This window comes from Oncorhynchus tshawytscha, linkage group LG02 (assembly GCF_018296145.1).
Source record: "Oncorhynchus tshawytscha isolate Ot180627B linkage group LG02, Otsh_v2.0, whole genome shotgun sequence".
Lineage (NCBI taxonomy): Eukaryota > Metazoa > Chordata > Actinopteri > Salmoniformes > Salmonidae > Oncorhynchus > Oncorhynchus tshawytscha.
Window position 1 is genome coordinate 3319701 of NC_056430.1, and position 20509 is coordinate 3340209.

Genomic DNA, 20509 nt, shown 5'->3' on the forward strand with positions numbered 1-20509 from the left:
GATGCTATTTTATCGCCCCCAGAAACCTCCTTTTACTCTCTGTTCCAGATGTTCTAGACGACCAATTCTTATTGCTTTTAGCCGCACCCTTATTCTACTCCTCCTATGTTCCTCTGGCGATGTAGAGGTGAATCCAGGCCCTGCAGTGCCTAGCTCCACTCCTATTCCCCAGGCGCTCTCTTTTGACGACTTCTGTAACCGTAATAGCCTTGGTTTCATGCATGTTAACATTAGAAGCCTCCTCCCTAAGTTTGTTCTATTCACTGCTTTAGCACACTCTGCCAACCCGGATGTTCTAGCTGTGTCTGAATCCTGGCTTAGGAAGACCACCAAAAATTCAGAAATTTTAATTCCAAACTACAACATTTTCAGACAAGATAGAACAGCCAAAGGGGGCGGTGTTGCAATCTACTGCAAAGATAGCCTGCAGAGTTCTGTCCTACTATCCAGGTCTGTACCCAAACAATTTGAACTTCTACTTTTAAAAATCCACCTCTCTAAAAACAAGTCTCTCACCGTTGCCGGCCTGCTATAGACCACCCTCTGCCCCCAGCTGTGCTCTGGACACCATATGTGAACTGATTGCCCCCCATCTATCTTCAGAGCTCGTGCTAGGCGACCTAAACTGGAACATGCTTAACACCCCAGCCATCCTACAATCTAAACTTGATGCCCTCAATCTCACACAAATTATCAATGAACCTTCCAGGTACCTCCCCAAAGCCTTAAACACAGGCACCCTCATAGATATCATCCTAACCAACTTCCCCTCTAAATACACCTCTGCTGTCTTCAACCAAGATCTCAGCGATCACTGCCTCATTGCCTGCATCCGTAATGGGTCAGCGGTCAAACGACCTCCACTCATCACTGTAAAACCCTCCCTGAAACACTTCAGCGAGCAGGCCTTTCTAATCGACCTGGCCGGGGTATCCTGGAAGGATATTGATCTCATCCCGTCAGTAGAGGATGCCTGGATATTTTTTTTAAATGCCTTCCTAACCATCTTAAATAAACATGCCCCATTCAAGAAATTTAGAACCAGGAACAGATATAGCCCTTGGTTCTCCCCAGACCTGACTGCCCTTAACCAACACAAAAACATCCTATGGCGTTCTGCATTAGCATCGAACAGCCCCCGTGATATGCAGCTGTTCAGGGAAGCTAGAAACCATTATACACAGGCAGTTAGAAAAGCCAAGGCTAGCTTTTTCAAGCAGAAATTTGCTTCCTGCAACACTAACTCAAAAAGTTCTGGGACACTGTAAAGTCCATGGAGAATAAGAACACCTCCTCCCAGCTGCCCACTGCACTGAAGATAGGAAACACTGTCACCACTGATAAATCCACCATAATTGAGAATTTCAATAAGCATTTTTCTACAGCTGGCCATGCTTTCCACCTGGCTACTCCTACCCCGGTCAACAGCACTGCACCCCCAACAGCAACTCACCCAAGCCTTCCCCATTTCTCCTTCTCCCAAATCCATTCAGCTGATTTTCTGAAAGAGCTGCAAAATCTGGACCCCTACAAATCAGCCGGGCTAGACAATCTGGACCCTTTCTTTCTAAAATTATCTGCCGAAATTGTTGCCACCCCTATTACTAGCCTGTTCAACCTCTCTTTTGTGTCATCTGAGATTCCCAAAGATTGGAAAGCAGCTGCGGTCATCCCCTTCTTCAAAGGGGGGGACACTCTTGACCCAAACTGCTACAGACCTATATCTATCCTACCATGCCTTTCTAAGGTCTTCGAAAGCCAAGTCAACAAACAGATCACCGACCATTTCGAATCTCACCATACCTTCTCTGCTATGCAATCTGGTTTCAGAACTGGTCATGGGTGCACCTCAGCCACGCTCAAGGTCCTAAACGATATCTTAACCGCCATCGATAAGAAACATTACTGTGCAGCCGTATTCATTGATCTGGCCAAGGCTTTCGACTCTGTCAATCACCACATCCTCATCGGCAGACTCGACAGCCTTGGTTTCTCAAATGATTGCCTCGCCTGGTTCACCAACTACTTCTCTGATAGAGTTCAGTGTGTCAAATCGGAGGGTCTGCTGTCCGGACCTCTGGCAGTCTCTATGGGGGTGCCATAGGGTTCAATTCTTGGACCGACTCTCTTCTCTGTATACATCAAGGAGGTCGCTCTTGCTGCTGGTGAGTCTCTGATCCACCTCTAAGCAGACTGCACCATTCTGTATACATCCGGCCCTTCTTTGGACACTGTGTTAACAACCCTCCAGGCAAGCTTCAATGCCGTACAACTCTCCTTCCGTGGCCTCCAATTGCTTTTAAATACAAGTAAAACTAAATGCATGCTCTTCAACCAATCGCTACCTGCACCTACCCGCCTGTCCAACATCACTACTCTGGACGGCTCTGACTTAGAATACGTGGACAACTACAAATACTTAGGTGTCTGGTTAGACTGTAAACTCTCCTTCCAGACCCATATCAAACATCTCCAATCCAAAGTTAAATCTAGAATTGGCTTCCTATTTCGCAACAAAGCATCCTTCACTCATGCTGCCAAACATACCCTTGTAAAACTGACCATCCTACCAATCCTCGACTTTGGCGATGTCATTTACAAAATAGCCTCCAATACCCTACTCAACAAATTGGATGCAGTCTATCACAGTGCAATCCGTTTTGTCACCAAAGCCCCATATACTACCCACCATTGCGACCTGTACGCTCTCGTTGGCTGGCCCTCGCTTCATACTCGTTGCCAAACCCACTGGCTCCATGTCATCTACAAGACCCTGCTAGGTAAAGTCCCCCCTTATCTCAGCTCGCTGGTCCCCATAGCATCTCCCACCTGTAGCACACGCTCCAGCAGGTATATCTCTCTAGTCACCCCCAAAACCAATTCTTTCTTTGGCCGCCTCTCCTTCCAGTTCTCTGCTGCCAATGACTGGAACGAACTACAAAAATCTCTGAAACTGGAAACACTTATCTCCCTCACTAGCTTTAAGCACCAACTGTCAGAGCAGCTCACAGATTACTGCACCTGTACATAGCCCACCTATAATTTAGCCCAAACACCTACCTCTTTCCCAACTGTATTTAATTAATTAATTTATTTTGCTCCTTTGCACCCCATTATTTTTATTTCTACTTTGCACATTCTTCCATTGCAAAACTACCATTCCAGTGTTTTACTTGCTATATTGTATTTACTTTGCCACCATGGCCTTTTTTGCCTTTACCTCCCTTCTCACCTCATTTGCTCACATTGTATATAGACTTGTTTATACTGTATTATTGACTGTATGTTTGTTATACTCCATGTGTAACTCTGTGTCGTTGTATCTGTCGAACTGCTTTGCTTTATCTTGGCCAGGTCGCAATTGTAAATGAGAACTTGTTCTCAACTTGCCTACCTGGTTAAATAAAGGTAAAATAAAATAAATAAAACAAGAGACAGGACATGCCCAGACACAACCCATTCAGAAGAGGAGGGATGGAGAGTGATGTATGACTATGAAGCTAATAAGAGACAGGACATGCCCAGACACAACCCAGGCAGAAGAGGAGAGATGGAGAGTGATGTATGACTATGAAGCTAATAAGAGACAGGACATGCCCAGACACAACCCATTCAGAAGAGGAGAGATGGAGAGTGATGTATGACTATGAAGCTAACAAGAGACAGGACATGCCCAGACACAACCCAGGCAGAAGAAGAGAGATGGAGAATAATGTCAGCCTCTTCTGTGTATGTTCCCTCTCGTACTGTAAAGAACAAACTTTCCATGCATTCAGGTTTACGTGTGTTTTCTCACTATATTGCATGTCCTACTGCCATCTAGACATTACAGTAGATTCTGAAGTTTTGGAAATGAAGTGCAAAACCCCATGGATTCAGTCCTTTGCGCTTGTACAAGTGTATGAAATCAGCACTAGACACTCAAGTCTTATATTCAGTACGCTGGAAAAATTATCCCCATTAGACAAACATCTAAATTTGCGTAATGTACGATATCTACAAATGATCCATGATGAACACTGAAATGCCTGTGTCTTGTGTGAGAATGTGTATATACTGTATGATTATAACTGTTCCAGTGTTAACAACAGCTAACCTAGAGTAAAGAGGTACTCTGAGTACAACATTGATGTCCATTTTAATAGTTGTGTGTATTACTTCCTTGTGGCCCACATACTGGGGCAGCAAGGTAGCCTAGTGGTTAGAGCGTTGGACTAGTAACCGAAAGGTTGCAAGTTTCAATCCCTGAGCTGACAAGGTAGAAATCTGTCATACTGTCCCTGAACAGGCAGTTAACCCACTGTTCCTAGGCCGTCATTGAAAATAAGAATTTGTTCTTAACTGACTTGCCTAGTAAAATAAGGGTAAAAAAAAAAAAATTGCCAAAAAGCTAATTCACTGGTTTAACATACATCAGTAGAAGTCAAGTCAGTCTCTCCTTAGCAACATGTTTTATATTTAAAGGAATGTTTTAAAAAGTATTCAATTGTCTTTTTCTATAGCTTTCTATTTCACTGTACCAAAAACATATAAAATCCAGATCCAGAACTTCACGTTGTTTTGGGTACATTATTCTCAACCATTCTAATGGTTTAGGTAGAGACAGGTAGTTCACATGGTTTAGGTAGAGACAGGTAGTTCATATGGTTTAGGTAGAGATAGGTAGTTCTTATGGTTTAGGTAGTTCTTATGGTTTATGTAAAAATAGGTAGCTCTTATGGTTTTGTAAGAGATAGGTAGATAGGTCGTTCTTATGGTTTAGGTAAAGATAGACAGGGTCATGACTGTCATGTGAGGATCCAAATAGGTCAGATCAGGTTTGCAATGAATAACTTAAATTAGACCCTCTCTCACCCGCAGAGTGGGGAGGAGGGAACTGGTGGGGGTTAACTTCTTAAGGTATAGGGGGCAGCATTTTCACTTTTGGATAAATAGCGTGCCCAATTTCAACTTCCTGCTACTCATGCCAGGAATATAAGATATTCATATTAGTAGAAGATTTGAATAGAAAACACTGAAGTTTCTAAAACTGTTTGAATCATGTCTGTGACTAACAGTTCAGAATTATTTTTTGGGGGTCTCTTTCTGTTCCATGTGTACTCATTGGCAAATTATATTTCTTAAGAACCTGTTTTCAGTTCCTACCGCTTCCACTGGATGTCACCAGTCTTTGGAATTTGGTTGAGGTTATTAATTTGTGCAATGAAGAAGAAGGCCATCTAGGAACGACGTAACACTGTTGAGAGTTGCACAAGATGTGTAAAATAGCATGGTTTGTATTCTTCCTGCATTGAACACAGCTAGACCTGTCTACAATTTGATCGATTATTAACGTTTAAAAATACCTGAAGTTGCATTACAAAAGTAGTTTGAAATATTTTGGCAAAGTTTATAGGCAACTTTTGAAATATTTTTTTAGTGACGTTGTGTTTTTTGGAAGCTGTTTTTTTTCTAGATCAAACGCGTCAAATAAATGGACATTTGGATATATATGGACGGAATTAATTGAACAAAAGGACCAATTGTGATGTTTATGGGACATATTGGAGTGCCAACAAAAGAAGCTTGTCAAAAGTAATGCATGTTTTATATTTTATATCGGAGTTTTGTGTAGCGCCTGCAGGGTTGAAATATGCTATCTTCTTTGTTTACTATTGTGCTGTCATCAGATAATAGCTTCTTATGCTTTCGCCGAAAAGCCTTTTTGAAATCTGACACGTTGGCTGGATTCAGAATGAGTGTAGCTTTAATTCAGTATCTTACATGTGTGATTTAATGAAAGTTAGATTTTTATATAATTTTTTTGAATTTGCCGCGCTGCATTTTCACTGTTTTTTGCCCACGCTAGCGTCTCAACTGGCCAATTGCCAGGGGAAATTCAGAGCGCCAGATTCAAATAAAATGCTATAAAATTCAAACTTTCATTAAATCACACACGTAAGATACTCAATTAAAGCTACACTCATTGTGAATCCAGCCAACATGTCAGATTTTTAAAATGCTTTTCGGCGAAAGCATAAGAAGCTATTATCTGATAGCATGCACCCATCTTCACCAGTAGTAAACAAAAGAGCTAGCGTAGCAGGCACTACACAAAACACTGAAATAAAATATTAAATATGCATTACCTTTGACAAGCTTCTTTTGTTGGCACTCCAATATGTCCCATAAACATCACAATTGGTCCAATTGGTCACAATTGGTTTTGTACGATTAATTCCGTCCATATATATCGAAAATGTCCATTTATAAAGCCCATTTGATCCATAAAAAAACAGCTTGCCAAAACGCAACGTCACTACAAAATATTTCAAACTACTTTTGTAATACAACATTAGGTATTTTTAAACGTTAATAATCAATCAAATTGTAGACGGGGCAATCTGTATTCAATACATGAACGACAAGAAACCAACTCTTCTCATCACGTCTTGTGCAACTCACAAAAGGGTCCCCAGTTCCAGGTTGGCCTACTTCCTGCTAAGACAAAGAAATAACCTCAGCCATATTCCAAACACTGGCGACATCGTGTGGAAGATGTAGGAACTGAAAGTATATTTCTATTAAATTTCCAATGGCAAAGACAATATAGGGAAGAGAGATGGGAAAAAAATAATAATTCTGAACAGTTAGTCCTCGGGGTTTTGCCTGCGACATAAGTTCTGTAATAGTCACAGACATGATTCAAACAGTTTTAGAAACTTCAGAGTGTTTTCTATCCAAATCTATGAATAATATGCATATCTTATATTCTTGGCATGAGTAGCAGGAAGTTGAAATTGGGCACGCTATTTATTCAAAAGTGATATTTCTGCCCCCTAGCTTTAAGAGGTTTTAAGAGAGGGGCATGATTTTAGGTGTCATAAGAGATAATTGTTTTACATAAACGTTGCACAGTGACAAGCCACGTCCCTGAGTGAGGTCAGAGAGCTTGTCAGACTGACAGAAAAGCCCTTTCTAACAAACTGTATGAAATGATGGGTTATAAATTAACATATAAGACCAGAGAGACTGCAGGTCATGCTTCAAAGTGGTTTGAACTCTGAATCTCAACACGAGTTAGAGACGATAATATCACCTCCTGGACCAGCAGTGGTATGGCTGATTAGCTGTCCTAAGTAAAGTATCTAAATAAGCTAATTGAAGTGGAACCATTCTACTACTCTGCTCAAACCACCATAGTGCGCTACTCTCATCACCCCACTGGGAACCAGCGACATGGCTATCGTCAAAGAAGCATCTTCCAGAGCGAATGGAAGGAGAATAAACTCTGTATTTCTGTTCAGGAATACACAACAAGATACCGGACAACTACAGAAAAGGACAACAGTAGAAGATATCTCAGAACCATTTCGGACAATCAGAGCCTTACCGCGAAAAGGCCTAACCCCCTTTCCAAGGCGGCCCAATTCTGAGAGAGATACACGGCGAACCAAGGCATTTTCACGTAAATACCTTCATGATTTCTTACTCCAAGCGGGGGGCGGCTCCTGTGCAAAGTACAAGAGTACTATAAGTGAGAGTAGTTTCTAAATGTACCAAAGTTAAGTGTCTCTGTCCCTCTCTCTCGCCCTCTCCATGTCTTTTGTAACAAGCAGACATATTGTTGTCAGTCTGGTAGGGACCTGTTTTTAATGTATTAAGTGTGTATGTTTATCCTGTGTTACCATTTAGTTTATCCTGTGTTACCATTTAGTTAGCTAGTAAGTAAATAATTAAACCAATGTGTGTAGTACTGAATCATAAGTAAGGCTTGTGTTTTGCAGATGCAAATAGGTTACGACTGTTCAGACTGATGATATGATACGAGGTTATGATTAAGTTAACTGTTTATAGATGTGATAGGTAAAGAACTTTAGGAGATGGTAACTACCATCGGGAGATGGTAACTCTTTAAAGAACCGCTCTTGTGGTGCCCCAGATCCTAATGACTTAATTGTTACATTATTAATTTAATCAGGTAACAATTAAATATGTTTAGGTAATTAGATAAATAACAGTCTTCAGATGGTGTTAAGGTCATGTCATAACAACAGATACGTAGTTCTTATGGTTTAGGTAAAGATAGATACATTGGTAGTTCTTATGGTTTAAGTAGATAGGTACATAGGTAGTTATTATGGTTTGGGTAGAGATAGGTAGATATGTAGTTCTTATGGTTTGTGTAAAGATAAAAAGATGGGTATATTGGTAGTTCTTATGGTTTGGGTTTAGATTGGTAGTTATTATGGTTTAGGTAAAGATAGTTCTCATAGTTTGAGGAGAGATAGGTAGATATGTAGTTCTAATGGTTTGGGTAGAGATAGGTAGAGAGTAGTGATGTCCATCTCTCATTGCATGAATTATTTGACACGCGTCTACACTGAAAAATAAAAAATAAATAAAATATAAACGCAACAATTTCAAAGATTTCACTGAGACACAGTACATAAAATAAAATCAGTCAATTTAAATAAATTCCTTAGGCAATAATCTATCAATTTCACATGACTGGGAATATAAAATGTTCATCTGTTGGTCAAAGATACAATTTTAAAAAAGGTAGGGGTGTGGATAAAAAAACAGTCAGTGTGTGGTGTGACCACCATTTGCCTCATGCAGCGCGACACATCTCCTTAGCATAGAGTTGATCAGGCTGTTGATCTTGTCCCACTCCTCTTCAATTGAGACAATTACTTAGCATTGACTCAAGCCCAGCTCAGTTAATCCCGACGGTTGTGTCACTGAGTCGTCATAAAGCTTCAGCAAATATGCATTATTCTAGGGGCGTGGGAAGACACAATCTAAATAACCTAATTTATGTCCCTCTTACTGCACTGAATGCCTCTGCTCAACCTACCACCTCAGTGCTAACAGTATAACTCTGGTTTATCGGCACATGATTACTGCATACAATAGCTGTTGTGCACTAGTAGGAAGTTCACTGGGTGCAGCTCACCCTGCACTAACATAAATAACATGAGCATATCTACTTCTGCTAAGCTTCCCAGTAAAGCAATGAAAACAATCAAGCATTCCAGAAAGTGTTTAATGAAGTCAATAACATGCTAGTAACAGATGACATGCCTATTCTGACTACCTCTGAAACTCACTTCGATAATACCTTTGATGATACAGTGGTAATACATGGTTGTAACATCTACAGAGAATCTACAGAGAAGACAGAAATGCCAATGGTGGAGGTGTTTTGCTGTTTATATTCAGAACCACATTCATGTAAATCTAAGAGAGGATCAAATGTTAAATACTGTTGAAGTACTATGGCTACAGGTTCATCTACCCTGTTGGGAAGTGAGCACTCAGTTTGTTTGTTTGATCTGACGAAGCACCTATGTTTTTAAGAATATGCATATGACAACAAACTTTTCTATACAGGTTAATCTGCCTCATCTAAAGCCCATTCTTGTGGTAAGCTGCTGCAGACCACCAAGTGCTAACAGTCAGTATCTGGATAACGTGTGTGAAATGCTTGATAATGTCTGTGATATCAACAGAGAGGTATATTTTCTGGGTGATTTAAATATTGACTTGATTTCATCAAGCTGCCCACTCAAGAAAAATCTTCAAACTGTAACCAGTGCGTGCAATCTGGTTCAGGTTATCAGTCAACCTACCAGGGTAGTTACAAACAGCACAGGAAGGAAATAATCAACGTGTATTGATCATATCATTTACTAATGCTGCAGGAATTTGCTTTAAATCAGTATCCAAATCCATAAGATGTAGTGATCACAATGTACTAGACATATCTTGGAAAACCAAAGTTCCAAAGGCTGGCCCTAATATAATGTATAAGAGTTCATACAATACGTTTTGTAATGATTCCTATGCTGTTGATGTAAATAATTTTTGTTGTTCTGTGGTGTGTAATGAGGAGCAACTAGATGCTGCACTTGACACATATATGAAATTGCTGATTCCACTGACTAATAATCATGCACAAAAACTGATAAATCATTGTGGAATTGAGAAATTGTATGGTTGATAGGGATGAGGCAAAAGGAATGGCAAAAAAGTCTGGCTGCACAAACGATTGGCAAACTTACGGCACATTGAGAAGTCATGTGACTAAACTGAATAAAAATAAGAAAATGTACTTTTAACCAAAGATTATGATAGTAAAAGCCTTTGGAGTCCCTTAAATGATATCGTGGGCAAAAAGGCAAACTCGGCTCCATCATTCATTGAATCAGATGGCTCACACACCCTGAACAGGCAGTTAACCAACTGTTCCAAGGCCGTCATTGAAAATAAGAATTTGTTCTATAACTGACTTGCCTAGTTAAATAAAGGTAAAATTAAATTAAATTCACCACAAAACCGACTGATGTTGCCAATTACAATTAAGATTAGCAAATTTAGGCATGACATGCCAGCAACAAAAGCTGACACTACACATCCAAGTACAACTGATCTAATTATGAAAGACAATCATTGTCATTTAAAATTTTGTAAAGTGGAAAAGTACTGAGGATAATAGCGGATGATTTTACCACTTCTATTTGCCATATCTTCAATTTAAGCCTACTAGAAAGCCTCCTTTACTAGCTCAAATAGTCAGCCTGTTACCAACGCTTTACTTCCGGCGCCGACAGAGATGGCCGCCTTGCTTCGCGTTCCTAGGAAACTATGCAGTTTTTTGTTTTTTTACGTGTTATTTCTTACATTAGTACCCCAGGTCATCTTAGGTTTCATTACATACAGTCGAGAAGAACTACTGAATATAAGATCAGCGTCAACTCACCATCAGTACGACCAAGAATATGTTTTTCGCGACGTGGATCCTGTGTTCTGCCTTACAAACAGGACAACGGAGTGGATCCCATGCAGCGACCCAAAAAAACGACTCCGAAAAAGAGGGAAACGAGGCGGTCTTCTGGTCAGACTCCGGAGACGGGCACACCGTGCACCACTCCCTAGCATTCTTCTTGCCAATGTCCAGTCTCTTGACAACAAGGTTGATGAAATCCGAGCAAGGGTAGCATTCCAGAGGGACATCAGAGACTGTAACGTTCTTTGCTTCACGGAAACATGGCTCACTGGAGAGACGCTATCCGAGGCGGTGCAGCCAACGGGTTTCTCCACGCATCGCGCCGACAGAAACAAACATCTTTCTGGTAAGAAGAGGGGCGGGGGCGTATGCCTTATGACTAACGTGACATGGTGTGATGAAAGAAACATACAGGAACTCAAATCCTTCTTTTCACCTGATTTAGAATTCCTCACAATCAAATGTAGACCGCATTATCTACCAAGAGAATTCTCTTCGATTATAATCACAGCCGTATATATCCCCCCCCAAGCAGACACATCGATGGCTCTGAACAAACTTTATTTAACTCTCTGCAAACTGGAAACGATTTATCCGGAGGCTGCATTCATTGGAGCTGGGGATTTTAACAAGGCTAATCTGAAAACAAGACTCCCTAAATTTTATCAGCATATCGATTGCGCAACCAGGGGTGGAAAGACCTTGGATCATTGTTACTCTAACTTCCGCGACGCATATAAGGCCCTGCCCCGCCCGCTCCCACGCTGAGGTCTGTTCAACGCTGGTCTGACCAAGCTGACTCCACACTCCAAGACTGCTTCCATCACGTGGACTGGGAGATGTTTCGTATTGCGTCAGATAACAATATTGACGAATACGCTGATTCGGTGTGCGAGTTCATTAGAACGTGCATTGAAGATGTCGTTCCCATAGCAACGATTAAAACATTCCCTAACCAGAAACCGTGGATTGATGGCAGCATTCGTGTGAAACTGAAAGCGCGAACCACTGCTTTTAATCCGGGCAAGGTGTCTGGTAACATGACTGAATACAAACAGTGCAGCTATTCCCTCCGCAAGGCTATTAAACAAGCTAAGCGTCAGTACAGAGACAAAGTAGAATCTCAATTCAACGGCTCAGACACAAGAGGCATGTGGCAGGGTCTACAGTCAATCACGGACTACAGGAAGAAATCCAGCCCAGTCACAGACCAGGATGTCTTGCTCCCAGGCAGACTAAATAACTTTTTTTGCCCGCTTTGAGGACAATACAGTGCCACTGACACGGCCTGCAATGAAAACATGCGGACTCTCCTTCACTGCAGCCGAGGTGAGTAAGACATTTAAACGTGTTAACCCTCGCAAGGCTGCAGGCCCAGACGGCATCCCCAGCCACGCCCTCAGAGCATGCGCAGACCAGCTGGCCGGTGTGTTTACGGACATATTCAATGAATCCCTATACCAGTCTGCTGTTCCCACATGCTTCAAGAGGGCCACCATTGTTCCTGTTCCCAAGAAAGCTAAGGTAACTGAGCTAAACGACTACCGCCCCGTAGCACTCACATCCGTCATCATGAAGTGCTTTGAGAGACTAGTCAAGGACCATATCACCTCCACCCTACCTGACACCCTAGACCCACTCCAATTTGCTTACCGCCCAAATAGGTCCACAGACGATGCAATCTCAACCACACTGCACACTGCCCTAACCCATCTGGACAAGAGGAATACCTATGTGAGAATGCTGTTCATCGACTACAGCTCGGCATTCAACACCATAGTACCCTCCAAGCTCGTCATCAAGCTCGAGACCCTGGGTCTCGACCCCGCCCTGTGCAACTGGGTACTGGACTTCCTGACGGGCCGCCCCCAGGTGGTGAGGGTAGGCAACAACATCTCCTCCCCGCTGATCCTCAACACTGGGGCCCCACAAGGGATCGTTCTGCGCCCTCTCCTGTACTCCCTGTTCACCCACGACTGCGTGGCCACGCACACCTCCAACTCAATCATCAAGTTTGCGGACGACACAACAGTGGTAGGCTTGATTACCAACAACGACGAGACGGCCTACAGGGAGGAGGTGAGGGCCCTCGGAGTGTGGTGTCAGGAAAATAACCTCACACTCAACGTCAACAAAACTAAGGAGATGATTGTGGACTTCAGGAAACAGGAGAGGGAACACCCCCCTATCCACATCGATGGAACAGTAGTGGAGAGGGTAGCAAGTTTTAAGTTCCTCGGCATACACATCACAGACAAACTGAATTGGTCCACTCACACAGACAGCATCGTGAAGAAGGCGCAGCAGCGCCTCTTCAACCTCAGGAGGCTGAAGAAATTCGGCTTGTCACCAAAAGCACTCACAAACTTCTACAGATGCACAATCGAGAGCATCCTGGCGGGCTGTATCACCGCCTGGTACGGCAACTGCTCCGCCCTCAACCGTAAGGCTCTCCAGAGGGTAGTGAGGTCTGCACAACGCATCACCGGGGGCAAACTACCTGCCCTCCAGGACACCTACACCACCCGATGTTACAGGAAGGCCATAAAGATCATCAAGGACATCAACCACCCGAGCCACTGCCTGTTCACCCCGCTATCATCCAGAAGGCGAGGTCAGTACAGGTGCATCAAAGCTGGGACCGAGAGACTGAAAAACAGCTTCTATCTCAAGGCCATCAGACTGTTAAACAGCCACCACTAACATTGAGTGGCTGCTGCCAACACACTGACACTGACTCAACTCCAGCCACTTTAATAATGGGAATTGATGGGAAATGATGTAAATATATCACTAGCCACTTTAAACAATGCTACCTTATATAATGTTACTTACCCTACATTATTCATCTCATATGCATACGTATATACTGTACTCTATATCATCGACTGTATCCTTATGTAATACATGTATCACTAGCCACTTTAACTATGCCACTTTGTTTACATACTCATCTCATATGTATATACTGTACTCGATACCATCTACTGTATCTTGCCTATGCTGCTCTGTACCATCACTCATTCATATATCCTTATGTACATATTCTTTATCCCCTTACACTGTGTATAAGACAGTAGTTTTGGAATTGTTAGTTAGATTACTTGTTGGTTATTACTGCATTGTCGGAACTAAAAGCACAAGCATTTCGCTACACTCGCATTAACATCTGCTAACCATGTGTATGTGACAAATACAATTTGATTTGATTTGATTTGAAAAAATTGTGTTTGACCAGATACAATGCTATTTTACTGTAAACAAATTGACAAGACTTTTAGGGAAGGACATTCAACATGCACGGCACTTACACAAATGACTGATGATTGGCCGAGAGAACTTGATAAAAAGATTGTGGGGCAGTTTTGTTAGACTTCAGTGCAGCTTTTGAAATGATCAATCATAGTCTGCTGCTGGAAAAGGTATGTGTTATGGCTTTACACCCCCTGCTATATTGTGGATAAAGAGTTACCTGTCTAACAGAACACAGAGGGTGTTCTTTAATGGAAGCCTCTCCAACATAATCCAGGTTGAATCAGGGATTCCCCAGGGCAGCTGTCTAGGCTCCTTATTTTTTTCAATCTTTGCTGATGACTGTTACGTTCCCAAGCAAAAAAAACAAATAATGTCACTCAAACAGAAGGGGGAACTAACAAAGAATCACTGACCAACAACCAAAATGAAACAAGATGGGTTTTAGGATGGGTTCTGAAAGACACTCATGGGGGTGTCCACTGAAAGTTGACTGGCAACAACAACTGGAACCTAAAAGACACTGAACATGATTGCCCACTACATTTGCCTATGAAGAAGCAAATAAAAGAAAATCCACACCACACTTAAAGACAGGAAACGAAATCAGGGAAATCAGATAAAGGATGCTTGTCTAGAAATCAAAATACGGCAAGCCAACTAAAGGTTAACACTCAGAGTATTTTATTACATTTTTTATTTAACTAGGCAAGTCAGGTAAGAACAAATTCTTATTTACAATGACGGCCTACCTCGGCCAACACTGGGCCAATTGTCTGCCGCCCTACGGGACTCCCAATCACGGCCGGATGTGATACAACCAGGAATCAAACCAGGGTCTGTAGTGATGCCTCTAGCACTGAGACGCAGTGCCTTAGAACACTGCGCCACTGGGGAGTAGGTAAATGGATGACCTCCGTACGTGTGGTTCCCACCGTGAAGTATGGAGGAGGTGTGACAGCGTGGGGGTGTTTTGCTGGTGACACTGTCTATGATGTATTTAGAATTCAAGGCACAATTAACCAGCATGGCTACCACAGCATTCTGCAGCGATACACCATCCCATCTGGTTTGCGCTCTGTGGGACTATCATTTATTTGTCAACAGGACATTGACCAAACACACCTCCAGGCTGTGTAAGGGCTATTTGACCAAGGAGGAGAGTGATGGAGTGCTGCATCAGATGACCTGGGTCCACAATCACTTGACCTCAACCCAATTGAAATGGTTTGGGATGAGTTGGACCGCAGAGTGAAGGAAAAGTAGCCATGTGCTCAGCATATGTGGGAACTCCTTCAAGGCTGTTTGAAAAGCATTCCTCATGAAGCTGGTTGAGAAAATGCCAAGAGTGTGCAAAGCTGACACCAAGGCAAAGGGTGGCCACCCTATCAAGTCAACATAAGCACTGGGCCATCCACTTTTTAAAAGCACCTGGTCCAGCACAGGTGAAACACCTTCCAACTAACGAGATGGCAATCAGCATAGGTGCAACACATACTGACTAATGAGGTGACACCAATCAGTGCACCCTGCTAACAAGCTTCACGTGCTAAAGAAAAACCTCAAAACATAAATGGAAAAAACAATGCCGATAACATGACATGCCACTGGCTTTGAATAAAGTTAGTTAGTCCTAAATATTTCAAAAATTAAACGCATTGCATTTGGGATAATTCATTCACTAAACACTAAACCTCAACTAAACCTTGTAATAAATTGTGTGTAAATCGAACAAGTTGAGGTGACTAAACCTCTTGGAGTAACCCTGGAGAGTGAACGTTCATGGTCAAAACACGTTGATACAACAGTAGCTCAGATGGAGAGAAGTCTGTCCATAATAAAGAGTTGCTCTGCATTTTTAACAACCCGTTCAAGAAGGCAGGTCCTACAGGCCCTATAGTTTTGTCACACCTGGACTACTGCTCAGTCGCCTGGTCAGGTGTCATAAAGAGGGACCTTGGAAAATGTCAATTGGCTCAGAACAGAGCAGCATGTACATGGCGAGCTAACATTAATAACATGCACAGTGCCCTGGGAAAGTATTCAGACCCCTTGACTTTTTCCACATTTTGTTACATTAAAGCCTTATTCTAAAATTGATTAAATTGTTGTTTTCCCTCATCAATCTGCACACAATACCCAACAATGACTAAGCAAAAACTGTTTTTTAGACATTTCTGGTAATTAAAAAAAATGGAAATATCACATCTACTTAAGCATTCAGACCTTTTACTCAGTACTTTGTTGGCAGCGAGTGTTCTTTGGCAGCGAGTGGTCTTGGGTATGACGGTACAAATTTGGTACACTTGTATTTGGGGAATTTCTCCCATTCTTCTCTGCAGATCCTCTCAAGTTCTTTCATGGATGGGGAGAGTTGCTGCACAGCTATTTTCAGGTCTCTCCAGAGATGTTCGATCGGCCACTCAAGGACATTCAGAGACCTGACCCGAAGCCACTCCTGCCTCGTCTTAGCTGTGTGCTTAGGGATGTTGTCCTGTTGAAAGGTGAACGTTCTCCCTAGTCTGAGGTCCTGAACGTTCTGGAGCAGGTTTTCTTCCAGGAACTCTCTGTACTTTGCTCCGTTCATCTTTGCATCGATCCTGACTAGTCTCCCAGTCCCTGCCGCTGAAAAACATCCCCACAGCATGATGCTGCAAACACCATGATTCACTGTAGGGATGGTGCCAGGTTTCCTTCAGACTTGATGATTGGCATTCAGACCAAAGAGTTCAATCTTGGTTTTATCAGACCAGAGAATCTTGTTTCTCATGGACTGAGAGTCCTTTGGGTGCCTTTTGGCAATCTCCAAGCGGGCACTTATGTGCCTTTTATTGAGGAGTGGCTTCCGTCTGGCCACTTTACCATAAAGGCCTGAATTCTGGAGTGCTGCAGAGATGGTTGTCCCCCTGGAAAGTTCTCCCATCTCTGGAGCTCTGTTAGAGTGACCATCGGGTTCTTGGTCTCCTCGCTGACCAAGGCCCTTCTCCCCGATTGCTCAGTTTGGCCGGGCGGCCAGCTCTAGGAAGATTCTTGGTGGTTCCAAACTCCTTCAATTTAAGAATGATGGTGGCCACTGTGTTCTTGGGGACCTTCAATGCTGCAGAAATATTTTGGTACCCTTCCTCTGATCTGTGCCGTAACACAGTCCTGTCTCGGAGCTCTATGGACAATTCCTTCGAACTCTTGGCTTGTTTTTTGCTCTGGCATGCACTTTCAACTGTGGGACCATATATAAACAGGTGTGTACCTTTCCAAATCATGTCCAATCAATTTAATTTACCACAGGTGGACTCCCATCAAGTTATAAAAACATCTCAAGGATAATCAATGGAAACAGGATGCACCTTTGCTCAATTTCCAGTCTCAAAACAATGGGTCTGAATACATATGTAAATAAGGTATTTATTTTTCTATTTTTAATACATTTTTAAAAATCTCTAAATAACTACATTCACTTTGTCTTTATGGGGTATTGTGTGAAGATTTATGAGGAAAACACTTATTTTAATCAATTTTAGAATAAGGCTGTAACATAAGAAATTGTGGAAAAGGTCAAGGGGTCTGAATACTTTCTGAAGGCACTGTATGTAAATCTCTCATTGCTCAAAGTGGAGGAGAGATTTACTTCATCACTACTTGTTTTTGTAAGAAGCAGTGACATGCTGAATGTACCAAGATGTCTGTTTAAACTACTAGCACACAGCTTAGCTTGGACCATGCATACCCCACAAGAGATGCCACCAGAGGTCTCTTCACAATCCCCAAGTCAAGGACAGACTATGGGAGACGCACAGTACTAAGTAGAGCTATGGCTACATATAACTCTATTCCACATCAGGTAACTGATGAAATAAAAACAGATAAAAATACACCTCACGTAACAGTGGGGACTGTGAAGAAACACACACACACACATACACATGATAAGACACACTATATACACATAGAGTGGGGCAAAAAAGTATTTAGTCAGCCACCAATTGTGCAAGTTCTCCCACTTAAAAAGATGAGAGAGGCCTGTAATTTTCATCATAGGTACACTTCAACTATGACAGACAAAATGAGAAAAAAAAATCCAGAAAATCATATTGTAGGATTTTTAATGAATTTATTTGCAAATTATGGTGGAAAATAAGTATTTGGTCAATAACAAAAGTTTATCTCAATACTTTGTTATATACCCTTTGTTGGCAATGACAGAGGTCAAACGTTTTCTGTAAGTCTTCACAAGGTTTTCACACACTGTTGCTGGTATTTTGGCCCATTCCTCCATGCAGATCTCCTCTAGAGCAGTGATGTTTTGGGGCTGTTGCTGGGCAACACGGACTTTCAACTCCCTCCAAAGATTTTCTATGGGGTTGAGATCTGGAGACTGGCTAGGCCACTCCAGGACCTTGAAATGCTTCTGTGGGAGCAAGCTGTACATATAGGGACAAACATAATAATGTAGAGCAAAGGTGTACATTAGACCACAAGAGGAAGATACACTTAGGGTGCATTTGCCATTCTGGTAAAATGGCCAAAGCCATAAAATGCATAAATGTTTAGGGTAAAATGTATTGTCTATTGTATAGGACAGGAAACCAAAGTAAGGCCATGAGAGCATAGGACAGCTGGACATACCAAGGTCACAGGGACACACAAAGGAGGGGGTCAGCCAAATGACCAACGGATGGACTATAGACATAGGACATATATTTTTAAGACAGGAAGAGAAGAGACACAGTCTACTAGTCCTAAGAAGGACAGACATACCAAAGAACACACCAAGCTAAATATAAGGGGCCCATAGGATAAGATGGGCATGTATTATTTTTGGGACATAAAGAGGTCATGCCACCATTATAACTTAATTGAAAGCAGATATGGGCGTTATTGGGCGTGAACAAGCAGGAAGCACATATTGAAAGATAATGGTGGCAGATGGACTGAGGGAAGTAACTTCATTTTCATGTGGGATGGACTCATATGCTGTATGTGTATAAATACAGAGCCAGTGCTCTGGAAAAGTGCGTGTTCCGCGGACCATCTAGGCTTCTGATATGTTTGTATTAAAAGCCTATATTGAATTCACAAGTTCTTGTAAGTGTTATATTTTGTAACGATCCTCCACGACACTTCTTACGAAGCCACTCCTTCGTTGCCCGGGCGGTGTGTTTGGGATCAATGTCATGCTGAAAGACCCAGACAAATGTAATCTTCAATGCCCTTGCTGATGGAAGGAGGTTTTCACTCAAAATCTCACGATACATGGTCCCATTCATTCTTTCCTTTACACGGATCAGTCGTCCTGGTCACTTTGCAGAAAAACAGCCCCAAAGCATGATGTTTCAACCCCCATGCTTCACAGTAGCTTTGGTGTTCTTTGGATGCAACTCAGCATTCTTTGTCCTCCAAACACGACGAGTTGAGTTTTTACCAAAAAGTTATATTTTGGTTCCATCTGACCTTATGAAATTCTCCCAATCTTCTTCTGGATCATCCAAATGCTGTCTAGCAAACTTCAGACGGGCTTGGACATGTACTGGCTTAAGCAGGGGGACACGTCTGGCACTGCAGGATTTGAGTCCCTGGCGGCGTAGTGTGTTACTGATGGTAGGCTTTGTTACTTTGGTCCCAGCTCTCTGCAGGTCATTCACTAGGTCCCCCCGTGTGGTTCTGGGATTTTTGCTCACCGTTCTTGTGATCATTTTGACCCCACGGGGTGAGATCTTGCGTGGAGACCCAGATAGAGGGAGATTATCAGTGGTCTTCTATGTCTTCCATTTCCTAATAATTGCTCCCACAGTTGATTTCTTCAAACCAAGCTGCTTACCTATTGCAGATTCAGTCTTCCCAGCCTTGTGCAGGTCTACAATGCTGTTTCTGGTATCCTTTGACAGCTCTTTGGTCTTGGCCATAGTGGAGTTTGGAGTGTGACTGTTTGAGGTTGTGGACAGGTGTCTTTTATACTGATAACAAGTTCAAACAGGTTCCATTAATACAGGTAACGAGTGGAGGAGGTTAAAGAAGAAGTTACAGGTCTGTGAGAGCCAGAAATCTTGCTTGTTTGTAGGTGACCAAATACATATTTTCCACCATAATTTGCAAATAAATTCATAAAAAATCCTACAATGTGATTTTTCTGGATTTTTTTTCTCATTTTGTCTGTCATAGTTGAAGTGTACCTATGATGAAAATTACAGGCATCTCTCATCTTTTTAAGTGGGAGAACTTGCACAATTGGTGGCTGACTAAATAATTTTTTGCCCCACTGTATATAGGTAATTAGGTAGACAGGTAGTTAAGCAGATAGGTAGCTCTTATGGTTTGTGTACAGATAGGTATTTAGCTAGATAGGTCGTTAAGTCGTTCTTACCATGTCCTTGTGGTTTGGGTAGAAGGTCTGGTCGATCAGAGGGAACTTGTCAGGGCCTAGTTTCTTACAGGTGGCGATCAGCTGGGCAAACTAGTGGAGGGGTACAGGAGACAGTTAGTAGAGGTGGC

At 42.2% G+C, this 20509-nt stretch overlaps 1 protein-coding gene across 2 annotated transcripts in view; it reads right to left on the bottom strand.

Annotated features, from left to right (window-relative positions):
• LOC112247479 (synapsin-2) overlaps positions 1-20509 on the bottom strand; it is a 215159-nt gene that overhangs the window by 77471 nt on the left and 117179 nt on the right. For both annotated transcript variants that reach the window (XM_042329630.1, XM_042329621.1), the window contains exon 5: positions 20382-20471. In XM_042329630.1, coding sequence (XP_042185564.1) covers positions 20382-20471 — 90 coding nt within the window. The remainder of the gene's footprint in view (positions 1-20381; positions 20472-20509) is intronic.